Below are 12,434 nucleotides of genomic sequence, written 5' to 3' on the forward strand. Positions count from 1 at the left end.
CCCAGGGGGCCCCCCCCCCCCCCCCCCCCCCCCCCCCCGCCCCGGCGCTCTGGCTCCCACTTTTTGTCTTGCACTTGGTTGTGCTGGAGACAAACCAGGGACGGGGACCTGACAGGAAGGCGAGCGGAGCAGGCAGGCTGGGGTCACAGAGTGCCTGCAGGGCGGGCAGAAGGCAGGCCGGCCACAGCAAAAGGGCCACGCTGGGAAGACTGGTGGGCGCCAGGCGGGGCTGCCAAAACCCCCCACCGGCCCCCTGAGGGCAGGGAGCTGGCTCTGCAGCGCCACCTGGCGACTGGAGGGGAGCCGCGGCCGGAAGGTGACCCTGGGCCTCGAAAGATGTCGCGCACACGAACCAGTGACCCTAGGTGGCAGGTGCTTTATTTCCAGCATATTCCTGACCTGGGGACCCTTCACAGTCCAGCAGGAGAGACAGGAGGGAGGGAGGTCAGCTTGTACCTGCCTCCATCCCTAACTAAGGTTATCTCCTTGCTGAAAAGTACCCACACTGGCAGGAGCGACCTTCTGGCTCAAGAAAGTGCTCCCACGCCCCTGGAGAAGCAGCAGCCAGGGCCGTATGCCAGGACGGGCAGACAACGCAGCCGGGGTGCAGAGTCCCGCTCAGGCTGACCCCGACGCCTCTCTGCTGCCCAGCGCGCCTCCTCTCTTCTCCGAGCGGGGCTAGGATCTGGGGTCACCCTCCTCTTCTCTCTGCACCATGCCAGGCTGGGATCTGGGCTCAGTGCCCCAGCAGCCGCAGCATCTCCTGAGGATCCAGCAGCTTCTCTCTGGGCTTCCCTGAGGCCTGGCCCCGGGACACCTCCTCAGCATCCAGTTTCTCCCAGTCCGAGAAAGACACGGGCCAGACCCCTGCAGCAGAGGGAAGATGGCTCAGGACCTCTACTTGCTCCCTTGCCCCAGTGGGGAGCAGCCCCCTTCCGGCCCAAGGACCTCCCCCAGACGCCCCCACCGCGCCCCCCCCCAACTCCTGGGAGCTCACACGGGGCCCAGACCTCGGCTGTCCAGCAGGGCCTTGATGGCTGCAGAGCCCGGCCTGGGGCCAGACGGCAGGTGCCCGGCCTTCAGGTCCTGCAGCAGCATCTGGCTGGTGAGGAAGCTATCAGTCATGGTGGTGGTGATGACACCCGTGGGTCCCCGCTTCACCCAGCCGCTGCAATAGAGGCCTGGGGGTGTGGGGTTGACAGAGGGCGAAGGAATGGGGAGTGGGCTGGGCACCCTGACAAGCCTGAGCCCCAGGACACACATGCCAGGAGGATGGCCCCCAGCGCCCGTCAGTGGGGCCCACTCGTCTGCTGCCACTGCCCTCAGTTCCTCCCCAAACACACCCAGGTGTTCTCACCATGCACCGCCCCCCACCTTACACCTTAGGGTCCCTGCATCTTGGCGCTCCCTGTAGGAGCTGGGTCCTGTCACCTTGCTTCAGCAGGCTCTCAGTAAACACTGACTGAATGAATTAATAACTAGATAGGTATCTGGTTTTTGGGGCTTCCCTGGTGGCTCAGACATTAAAGAATCCGCCTGCAATGCGGGAGACCTGGGTTTGATCCCTGGGTTAAGACGATCCCCTGGAGGAGGGCATGGTAACCCACTCCAGCATTCTTGCCCAGAGAATCCCCGTGGACAGAGGAGCCTGGTGGGCTACAGTCCATGGGGTCACAAGGGTGGGACAGGACTGAGCAACTGAGCATAGCACACACACTTAACCAGGCTGGTAACTTGCCGAGGACAAGGATTAAGCTGCTGCTCAATCTGTAGTCTCAGCCCTGGCCGAGCCCAGAGCCCGATTTAATAACCAGACATACGAGTGGGCACCTCAGCTACACTGGGGACTTCTCGTAGGGCCAGGAGGTGGGTGGGGCTGAGTCACGGGCCTGACTCGGAACAGTTTCTCAATGCATATCACCTGATGAAGGAATGAATGCAAAACAGCCCTGAGAGACACCAGCCTCCCTGTGCCCCCGCCACGCCCTCTCACCTGGCACATCCACAACCCGGCCCTCCACATTGGGAATGACCCCAAGCTTGGGGTCAAAGGGCACACTGGGGTCGATGGGGCGGCTCTTATACCCAACGCTGCTCAGCACCAGCCCACAGGGGAGGTCCTCCACGTCCCCAGTGGGCACTGCCCGGGTGGCCTCTCCAATGCCCTGTGGAGAAAGTGTGGGAAACACCGGGCTGGGGGGTAGGGAGACTTGAGAACGGGGGTGTCTCTGGGGAACAGGAGACTCACCTCCAGTCTGGTGACTGCCAGGCGGATGCCTGCCACCCGCCGCCCATCTGGCGAGGGCAGGACCTGCTGAGGGCTTCGGAAGAAGCGGAGGCCCCAGGCGCGGGAGGCTGATGCCCGGCGGGCAGCCTCTTCCACTCCTGGCTTCTCCGTGGCTGTTCGAAGCAGCAGTTCCATCAGCCGCTTCCTGGGGCGAGCGGCCTCTGTCAGCAATGCAGGACATCTCAGGGCAGTGTCTGGGTTCCAGCCCTCTCCCCACATACCCTGCCCCCAGCCCTCTCTGACCTAGACCATCCCCTCCTAGTGAGCTGGAGAGCCAGGCCAGGGCCCCTCACCCCCGATTCTGTCCTGGAGACCCAAGAAATCCACAGGATCCAACATGGGCCGAGTTCCTGGTAACTGAATCATCTCCCGAAGCTCCTTGGGGGTGGGGGTGGGGAGCGGGCGAGAGGGTCAGGTCCAGAGCGCTGTCCACTCCTGAGCCCACCCCAGAACCCAGCCCAGGGGAAACACCACCGCCACCCACCACCACGGAAGGCTCTGGGCCCCAGGGGGCCGTGCCTGGCTCCCCCTCGTCCACCCCGGGCAGCTCTGCCCTGCCACACCTCCCAAGGGACCCTGGCCCCTGGCCCTCAGACCCCAGCACCTTTATGGTGAAGGCCACTTGTAGGGGTCCACGTCGGCCCACAATCCACACCGTCTTCACCCGGCTCTGTCTCAGGGCTCCCAGGGCAGCCTCAGTGATGTCCGTTTTCTGGCACAAAAGGAGGACCTTAAAGTCACTGGAAACTGACAGCGGAAGTGGACTCTCCATTTGTTGGTGTCCAGAGCCTGGGCGGTGAGAAGGCTGGCAGCCTGAAATGGCAACACTGTCCCCTCTGGTGGCCAGACAGAGCACTGCCGCCAATTCTGCAAATGGTTCCAACTGGCAGCAAACCCGTCCCATCCCTTCATGGCAAACAGATGGGGAAACAATGGAAACAGTGACCGGCTTTATCTTCTTGGGCTCCAAAATCACTGCAGATAGTGACTGCAGTCATGAAATTAAAAGATGCTTGCTCCTTGGAAGAAAAGCTATGATAAACCTAGACAGCATATTAAAAAGCAGAGACATTACTTTGCCAACAAAGGTCAGTCTAGTCAAAGCTATGGTTTTTCCAGTAGTCATATATGGATGTGAGAGTTGGATTATAAACAAAGCTGAGCGTGGAAGAATTGATGCTTTTGAACTGTGGTGTTGGAGAAGACTCTTGAGAGTCCCTTGGACTACAAGGAGATCAAACCAGTCCATCCTAAAGGAAATCAGTCCTGAATATTCACTGGAAGGACTGATGCTGAAGCTGAAACTCCAATACTTTGGCCACCTGATGCGAAGAACTAACTCCTTGGAAAAGACCCTGATGCTGGGAAAGATTGAAGGCAGGAGGAGAAGGAGATGACAGAGGATGAGATGGTTGGATGGCATCATCAACTAGATGGACAAGAGTTTGAGCAAGCTCTGGGAGCTGGTGATGGACAGGGAAGCCTGGCATGCTGCTGTCCATGAGGTCGCCAAGAGTCGGACACGACTGAGCAACTGAACTGAACTGAGTAGCAAACCAGGCTGGCTATCTTCATTCAACAAGTGTTCACCAAGTGTGCAAGGGGCATAGCAGGCAGTGTCAATGGTGAACAAGAGACGTGGTGCTGGCCGCACAGAGCTTCTGACCTGGGGAGGGAGAGGCTTGTCAAATATTCATCAGTAAGTGTAACGCTGCAGTGGTGACATACTTTGAAACAAAAAGTAGCCGAGTCCACCGAAGGAGGGGATGTAGACCTACTCAGGATGGTCCCGGAAGGTTTCCTGGAGGAAGGAACAACTGAACCAGGAACTAAAAGATGAATACAGGTGAGTTTCCCTGGTGGTTCGGCAATAAAGAATCTGCCTGCTGATGCAGGAGACATGGGTTCAATTCCTGATCCGGGAAGATCCCATGTGCTCTGGAGCAACTAAGCCCGTGTCCCACAACTACTGAGCCTGCGCTCTAGAGCCCGGGAGCTGCGACCTCTGAAGCCCACGCGCCCTACAGCCTGTGCTCTGAGACAAGAGAAGCCGCCGCGATGAGACCCTCACACCATGATCAGAGCGCAGCCCCTGCTCAGTGCAGCTGGAGAAACGCCTGCACAGCAACGAAGACCCAGCACAGACAAAAATAAACTAACTGAAATTATTTTTAAAAATTAATTACAGATGAATCCACCTGCAATGTGTGAGGCCTGGGTTTGATCCCTGGGTCTGGAAGATCCCCTGGAGAAGGGAAAGGCTACCCACTCCCGTGTTCTGGCTTAGGAGAATTCCATGGACTATACAACCGCAATGAGTCAGACATGACTGAGCAACTTTCACGTCCCCTGGAGGAGGGCATGGCAACCCACTCCAGTTATTCTTGCCTGGAGAATCCCATGGACAGAGCTGCCTAGTGGGCTACAGTCGTTGGGTCACAAAGGGTCGGACATAATTTAGCAATGTAGCACGCACGTGCACACATAGGAGGTGTGTTGAGAGGGTTCTGAGCAGGGGCAGTGGTGTGTGTACACTGAAAACTTTTCCTTTTAAAAAGCCCACGTAGCTACAGAAAGTGATGAGGAAATAGCATGAGATAAAGCTGCCGTTTAAAAGGCCTCTGCCCGGCATGTGGGGAAGCAGGCGCTGAGTTCAGTCTGGAGGGATGAGGCCCAAACCCTGAAGGCAGGGGCCTCCTCTCCTTGGTGTAACCCCCCACTCCCACCCCTGTAGCCCCTGACCTACCCACTCACCTCCAGGTGGTCGGGTGGGGTCAGCAGGATCCGGGCCACGTCCAGAGCCACGTTCCCCTGCCCCAGAATCACGGCGGTGTCACAGCTCAGGTCTGGGGCCAGCTGGGGGGCAGAGATCAGGATGAGGCTCACCTAGCCTGGGCCTCAGTCAGGCTGACCTCAGCCTCATGCCCCATCCCCAGCCATAGCCTCAGGCTCCTCCGTGCTCAGAGCTCCAACCCAGGTCCCGCCCCCACCACCCATCACCCCCTCTTCCCAGAAGCCTCCCTCCTTGGCCAGCCTGATGCCTCACGTCTCATCTCACTGGCCACCTCCCAGGCCTGTGGCTGCCCCTTCCCCCAGCTATGGGAGCCAAGAGCTGGCTGAGGAGTGGGCAGGAAGAGGCCGGGGGAGGGCTCCCAAAACTCACCTCCCGGTTCTCAGGAAGCCCATTGTACCAGCCCACGAAGGCCCGGGCCGAGAACACGCCGGGCAGCTCCTCACCGGGGATTTCCAGGGCCTGATGGTCCTCTGCCCCATAGCTCTGAGGACAGACCCAGAGGCCTCAGTGGCAGCTAAGGGACTGGGCAGCCCAGCACCCAGGCTCTCACTGGCCTCCTTCCAGCTCCTTCTCCAAAGCGTCCCCCCAGCCACCACCCCCGCCACCCGCCTGCACTCACCAGCACCACGGCGTGGTAGGCATCCCGCAGTTCCCGCACGGTCACATCCCTGCCCACCTCCACGTTGCCGTAGAAGGCACAGCGGTCAGAGCGGGCCGTCTGGGTAAAGGTGTTGATGACATTCTGCCAGGCCCGGCGGGGGAGGGGTTAGAGGGTGGGGCAGTGCCAGGGCCCACGGCAATGCCACCCTCACCCCACAGTGTCACCCCCTCCAGAGAGCCTGGGGTCATCCCATGAGGTCCGGGAGCCTCCCTCCTCCCCGCATCTTGACCAAAGTCTCTCAACCCTCGCTCTGAGCCCAGAGACACCCACCTTGACCTCGGGGTGGTCGGGCGCCACGCCAAAGCGCACCAGGCCGAAGGGCACCAGCTGTTTCTCGTAGACATCCACGTGGGCCCGGGAGTGGTGCTGGGGGAGAGGGCAGCGGCCGGTGGGGCCAAGTGTCCTGCGTGCTAAGTCGCTTTAGTCGTGGCTGACTCTGCGACCCTGTGGACCGTGGCCCGCCAGGCTCCTCTGTCCATGGGATTCTTCAGGCAAGAATACTGGAGGGGGTTGCCGTTTCCTCCTCCAGGGGATCTTCCCGACCCAAGGATGGAACCCACATCGCCTGCATTTCCTGCATGGGTAGGCCTCCTGGGAAGCCCTGGTGGGGTTGAAGCAGAGGCTAAGTCTGCCCTTCCCAGGGCAAAGCAGGACAGCCCCGCTCAGTGGGCTGAGGACACAGGAGAGAGAAAGGCCCACCTGTCCTCACCTGCCTTGAGAGCCAGACTAGAGGGATGGGCAGTCCAGAGCCAGGGCAGCCAGGGCCTGACTTCAAGGGCCACCAGCCCACTGAGACGGCGAGACCACTAGGCAGCCGAGGAAGGTGGCAGCTTTCCCTCCACCGGGGCTGTATCAGGAGAGCTTCTCCGTCTACTTGGCTCAGGTGTGACACACAGCCCCGTCCTAGAACCCTTTGACACTTCTAGAAATGCCCAGCCTGTGGATGACCTGAGACCCACCCTTGGAAACTTACACCTGTGTGTGTGCTGAGTTGCTCAGTCGTGTCCAACTCTTTGCAACCCCATGAACTGTAGCCCACCAGGCTCTTCTGTCCATGGGAATTTTCCAGGCAAGAATACTGGAGTGGGTTGCCATTTCCTCCTCCAGGGGATCTTCCCAACCCAGGAATCGAACCAGTGTTCTCTTATGTCTCCTGCCGTGGCAGGAGGGTTCTTGACCACTAGCACCACCTGGGAAGCTCACTGCCTGTGTCCAAGTCCAGGCCCCGCCACTGCCCAACGTGCCTGCTGACTCTCCCCATCAGTGCCATCCACAGGTGGCACCAGAACCACCTCCCTCCTCGCCGCTGACCTCACTGTGCCCTTGAAGAGCTGAAGTTTTGGAGTCAACAGCCATGGGAGCTGACCCAGCACCACCACTATCTGACTCTGTGCCGCTGGAATGATTCTTAACTTCTCTGGACCAAGGAACATTCCTTCTGGTGTGATGCTCCAGACGCAATGAGCAAGGCCTGCACCCTCGGCCCCGGGCGAGACCCGCTGCGAGTGTTCAATCAAAAGCTGTCATTACTATCACTGCAGTTGTGGTGGCTGTGTCTCACCTCCTGGCTCATGAATCTTCCCTGGCTGCTCGGCCACAGGACAAAGTTCAAACTGCTTAGCCTGGAGGTCAATATCATACACTATCTGCCTTTCCATCTTATCTTTCCTTCTTTCCAGCTTGGAGCCTTCCCTCCAGGTCACAGGGCCCTCTCCAAGGCCACCTCCACAAGACTAAACCCGCTGGACCTGTTCACTGGTTCTCTCAGGACCGGACTCCTCTTCCAGGAAGCCCCTCCTTCCTAGCTCTCACATGAGCGCTAAGTCACTTCAGTCGACTCTTTGGGATCCCACCTGTAGTCCGCCAGGCTCCTCTGTCCATGGGATTCTCCAGGCAAGAACACTGGAGTGGATTGCCATTTCCTCCTCCAGGGGATCTTCCCGACCCGGGGATCGAACCCTCATCTCGTGTCTCCTGCATTGGCAGGCGGATTCTTTACCACTGGTGCCTCCTAGCTCTCCCCTATCCCTCCAATCCCTCTAGCTGTTCTTTCCCAGGTCCTCTTTGCTCTATTCCTTCTCTAACAAGAACATTCTCGGAGGTTCTTCCAATCTGAGGTCCCCTCCCCTTGCCCAGGACCCTCCCTGGGGAGGTGTCATCATTCCCTCCTATGACCTCAAATTCCTGTGGATTTACTGATGACATTCTACTCTCCTCTGCCCAGCCCTCCTACCAAGCCTGAGACCCCTGGACAGCTCACCCGAGACACCTCACACTGATCCGGATGGAAGCCAGTCCCCTTCCCCCAAAGCTCTCCCCTTCTGCTCCTGGGCTTCCTTCCACCCTGAGGCAGAAGCTGGGGTTCCTCTCTGACTCCCCTCGTCCGTGTCCAATCAGACCTCCATCCTCCCCACTGCCATCCCAGCGGCTCCTGCTGCTCTCCTGGCCACCAGCCTGCCTCCCACCCTGCAGGCAGAGAGCTCCAGATTGAAATCAGGGTGCATTCAACACCCCCTCACCCTGCCTAAAACCCTTTGGTGAAGCCAACCACCTGTGGCAACTGCGCCCCCAGGACAAAGGGAGGCATGCTGTTTTCAAATGTTGATTCCTGGGCCCCAGTCATGGCTTGATTAGGTGGAAAGGAGGCCCAGAAATGTGCCTTTTCACCAGTCCCCCAGGGGACTCTGATGGAGGGAGGGGGATAGACAGCACTGAGAGAAACTGCCGGAGTCCAGCCTGCTCAGGGGCTTCCAGGCCCCCAGCACCCGGGCCCACGCACCTCCTCCAGCCTCTGCTCTCGTCCTCCCACCTCCTGAACTCGCCCAGCCCCAAACCCGCATTCCCTTCCCCTGGGTGTCCGTCAGGTAGTTCTCTGTGCCCTGGGCTCTCTGGCCCCCTCCCCCACCCCTCCTTCTGTCCTTTAGACATCGATCAAGGACATCACCCCGTCTGGCTGGGTTAGGTGTCCCTCCTGCACACAGTGCCCCCTCGCCCACTGGAGTCCTGGACTATCACGTAAGCCCGCTTCTCCTCTACTCCACAACCCCCCACGTAGGCTGCCAGGTCCTTGAGCGTGGCGACCGTGTCTGCCTGCTCATGCCCATGTTCTCAGGGCCAAGCCGTGCCTGAATCGTGTCAGCGTCCAGTGATGGGTAACTGAATGGCCCAGCATGGACCTTCAGGGCTGGCTCTGCCATCGGACAGTCCATGCTCAGAACCCAGGCCTTCCCTGCTCAGTGGTGGGGCCTTGGGCAGCCTCACTCGGCCTCAGCATTCTCGCCTCTGAAGCAAGAGTCATGCCACTCGCTTCCCAAGTTGTCTTGAGGCTGTGAGGACATGCTGTGTAGACAGTGCCTGACTCAGCTAAGTGTCACTGTCCCAAACGTGCCTCATGTTCCTGTCGCAGGACCATAGCTGGTAGTCTGAAGCTCCCAGTGGGCAGGGACCAGCTTGTAACTGGCCCCGGTGCCCACCCCCCATACCTCCCATGGGGAAAGTAGGCACAGGGCAGAGCCTTTTTTCACACTAGGGGCACTGAGGATCCTGCCTGGAAGGCCCCCTCTCCCCAGATTTCAGGCTCTACTCACACAGCTCCCCTTACACAAGCTGTGGAAGATCCCTGGTCTCCCTCCCAGTGCCCAGGTCTGTCGTAACACATGGAAACTGACCTGTAATGAAGCCCCACATGTGGGAGACCCTCTCCAGAGCCTGGGAGCCTCCTTCAGTGCAACTCAAACACACCTTCTCCAGGAAGCACTTTCCTACTGACCCCCACCTAACCAGGCTCTTACTGGTCACTTCACTGTAATTAGCTCTTTTACCTGTGCTGCTTGGAAGGTGAGCTTAGGTCACTTTCTAGCAGGGGGACCAACTCATCCTGGCCTCCCCAAGACCCTCCCAGCATTGAAAACCTCACACCCTAGACAAACTGGGAAGGTTGATCACCCTACTTTTTAAGTAGAGTGTATAATTAATATATTCTCTCTCCACAGCAAGGTCATTGTCCTATGTCTCAGTCAGCTGAAATCACACACACCCCTCTCCCATCCCCAACTCCCTCCCCACCAAGGCCTGCTGATGTTTCAAGGGTAACCAGCAACCTTGGGGCCCTGCCCGCCAAGGCTAGTACTATAAACCTTGAGACTCTGGCCATGGGGTGGGGGAAGGGGTAGGACAGAGAGTGGAGAGCAGGCTAAAAAAACAGCATGGCATGGGGAGGGCTGGAACTATTGGCGAGAGTGCAATGAGGCGCCTAAAGTTACAAAGGGCCTGAGAAGAGGGGGTGGCCTCAAGATGCAGGATATTGGGAACAGAGAGGAGAGAGAGGAGAAAGAAGGGGAGATGAGGGGCAGGACAAAGTTATCCTGCAGGTCTGGAGTAAGCTCCCTGGAGTACTTGGCCAGGAAAGCATAGCCAACTGTCTGCCATGAACCACCACCCAGGAGGCAAACACACTTCTCTCCGAGCTGAGGACCTAGAGTGGGGAGCCCCAGGTGACAAAGCATGTATGAAGTGTCCTGTCCAGATGGGCTGGGAGCCTCTTCCCCATCAGGAATCCAGGAGTGCTTTTAAAACCCAAAGGAGTGGGGCTTGCACTTAGGACTGGAGCAGCAGGTGAATCTTGGGAAAAGGAACCAGGGGGAAGTGGCTTACCTTTAGTAGGTGCTGGGCCGTGTAAAAGCCAGCTGGGCCACTGCCGACCACACAGATCTGGGGGTTCTGCTCCTGTGTGGAGAAGTGCTGGCCGAAGTCTAGGGTGGGGGGAATGGGGGCGGAAGGTCAGAACAAGACTCCCTCACCTGTGCCAAATCCCAACTTAAATGTCGAAGAGAAGACGGAGTTTTCCAGGCTTCACCCTCATATGCATCCTCCTTCTCTTTTTCCTCAAAGCTTTGACATTTGCCAGGGTCCCTTATTCCATCTGAATCCCCAAAGGTTGTGTGTCTATCCAGAGCCCGCTTTAGAGGGCCTACTCAACACTCCCCATCATCCCTGAAGTGATGCTCTGGACTGCTCAGCACTGCTTAATTTTTCTTACTGGGTTTTCCCGACCCACCCAGCTAGAATACCACATGTTCCAACAGACCCAGTATCACCCAATCTCATCCCTGTGGATCTCCCCACAATGCCCCGTTTTACCTCTTCTAACTCCTCTCCTTCCACAGAGCCCTCTATCACCCATATAGACTCCTGCTTCAGACTTCCCTCCTGCCCCACAGACCTCCTTGTCCCCCTCATTCACTCCTTCTTACGCCTGTGGACATCATGGTCTCCCCTTCGCACCTTTGTTGACCCCTGTCTCACCCCAGCAGCCTCACACCTTGGTGCTCAGGCCGTCATCTGCCCCTGGACACCGCCCCCACTCCGTCTACATAAGTGCACCCCTCCAGTCTCAGCACTGGTCCCCTCCCTCTCCCTTCTCCAGCCCTGCCCCGGCTCGGCTCCCACTTCTCACGGGATCGTTCTCAGGCCTCCCCGAACTCCCACCCAGCCCTAGAGGCGCTCTGCTCCTACTCTGGATGCTCCTGGAAGGAGGCAGCCGAGTCCGAGTCCAAGATGACCAGGGCCACCAGCGCCAACAACGCGGAGCCATGCCTGGGAAGAGGAACCAGGCCGGGGACCAAACTCTGCCTGCTGCCCCGCACTCCCGCGCCGGGCCCGGCCCCTCCCCGGCCCTTCCCTGGCCCGGCCCACAGGCACGGCCCCGCCCCAGCCCTTCCTCTGGCCCCCCGCCCACAGGTTCGACCCCGCCCCCAAGCCCGCCTCCAATGCTTCAGGACCAAACGGCGCGGTGGCTCTATCCCCACCGCCCCACAGGGAAAGGCCCGCCCCCCCGACCCACCCCCTTCCTCTGAAGGCTCGCCCCCCAGGACTTCCGGGCAGTAAATGACGCAATAAACTTCTCCCCCCTCTTCACCTTTTCTCCAATTATCTGGAGCCTGGACTTGGAGGAGAGCAAATCCCCACTGCTGTTTCAACCCTCCTGAAAGATCGAGCCAATTACAAAGGAGCTTAGTTTACTTACCTGCTTCCTCTAGAGCGCTCTCGTCGCTCGCTGATGACGCAAGGCGCCGCCTTTGAGAGCCTATCCCGGCTCGTTTCGGTCCCAGCCAATCACAAGCCGGGTTCAAGCTCACCTCCCCTCCCACTGGGTAATAAAGATGAAGTCCGGAAGTCTGGGAAAAGGGTCTTCCCGCGGCACTTTCTCCGACGTTGTACACGGTCCGACCCCTCGGTGATCCTGTTGGGTAACCGTCCTCCCCTTTACAAAGATGAGGGACCAGCAGGAGAGTCTTGCCCTCCGTACTAAGGACAGAGCCAGGTCTCCTCAATGTAGACCCTCTTATGTAGACCCTCATCCAACAAGCTGGGATAGACGGAGACGAACGTTGCGCTGGCCCCGAGTGCAAAATTTAAGAAGGCGCCAAAACCCTCAGAAATCGAGGTAATAATATTGTAATGCAATGTTTTAAAAGATGAAAATTAAGGCAAAAAATTCATAATGAACAAGATGTATTTTTAAATACAGCCCTAGTGACATCTGACCCAATACTTGTGATGCCGCCTCCCCCACTCCCTACCCCAAGGGCCCTCCTGTCAGGCACATCCTTGAAGAAACCTTCCCTGACCCGTCGTCTCCCAAGCAAGGTTAGCGCCCGTTTTTATCCCCTCAACACTCCAGCTCCTCATTA

General features: G+C 58.5%; 1 protein-coding gene across 1 annotated transcript; it reads right to left on the bottom strand.

Moving 5' to 3' along the window:
- Positions 1–356: 356 nt before the first annotated feature.
- Positions 357–11,428, bottom strand: FDXR (ferredoxin reductase). Its single transcript, XM_040244501.1, has 12 exons — positions 11,257–11,428; positions 10,396–10,493; positions 6,013–6,108; positions 5,701–5,823; positions 5,451–5,564; positions 5,042–5,143; positions 2,892–2,999; positions 2,581–2,665; positions 2,249–2,448; positions 1,994–2,165; positions 1,011–1,181; positions 357–867 (listed from the first exon to the last, which is right to left on the bottom strand). Exons 1-12 carry the CDS (start codon positions 11,333–11,335, stop codon positions 737–739), a joined length of 1,479 nt encoding a protein of 492 aa, XP_040100435.1. The 5' UTR covers positions 11,336–11,428; the 3' UTR covers positions 357–736.
- Positions 11,429–12,434: the final 1,006 nt, after the last annotated feature.

Source organism: Oryx dammah, unplaced genomic scaffold (assembly GCF_014754425.2).
Source record: "Oryx dammah isolate SB20612 unplaced genomic scaffold, SCBI_Odam_1.1 HiC_scaffold_8, whole genome shotgun sequence".
Classification (NCBI taxonomy): Eukaryota; Metazoa; Chordata; class Mammalia; order Artiodactyla; family Bovidae; genus Oryx; species Oryx dammah.

What these genes read in the sequence shown, in the direction of transcription:
- FDXR (XM_040244501.1), bottom strand. Translation starts at nt 11,335, where the DNA reads ATGGCTCCGCGTTGTTGGCGCTGGTGGCCCTGGTCATCTTGGACTCGG. An exon ending in TCCTTCCAGGAGCATCCAGA is followed by an intron (nt 10,494 to 11,256) that starts GTAGGAGCAGAG and finishes CCCCCACCCTAG; the next exon opens with ACTTCGGCCAGCACTTCTCC. An exon ending in TGGCAGTCACCAGACTGGAG is followed by an intron (nt 2,166 to 2,248) that starts GTGAGTCTCCTG and finishes CTTTCTCCACAG; the next exon opens with GGCATTGGAGAGGCCACCCG.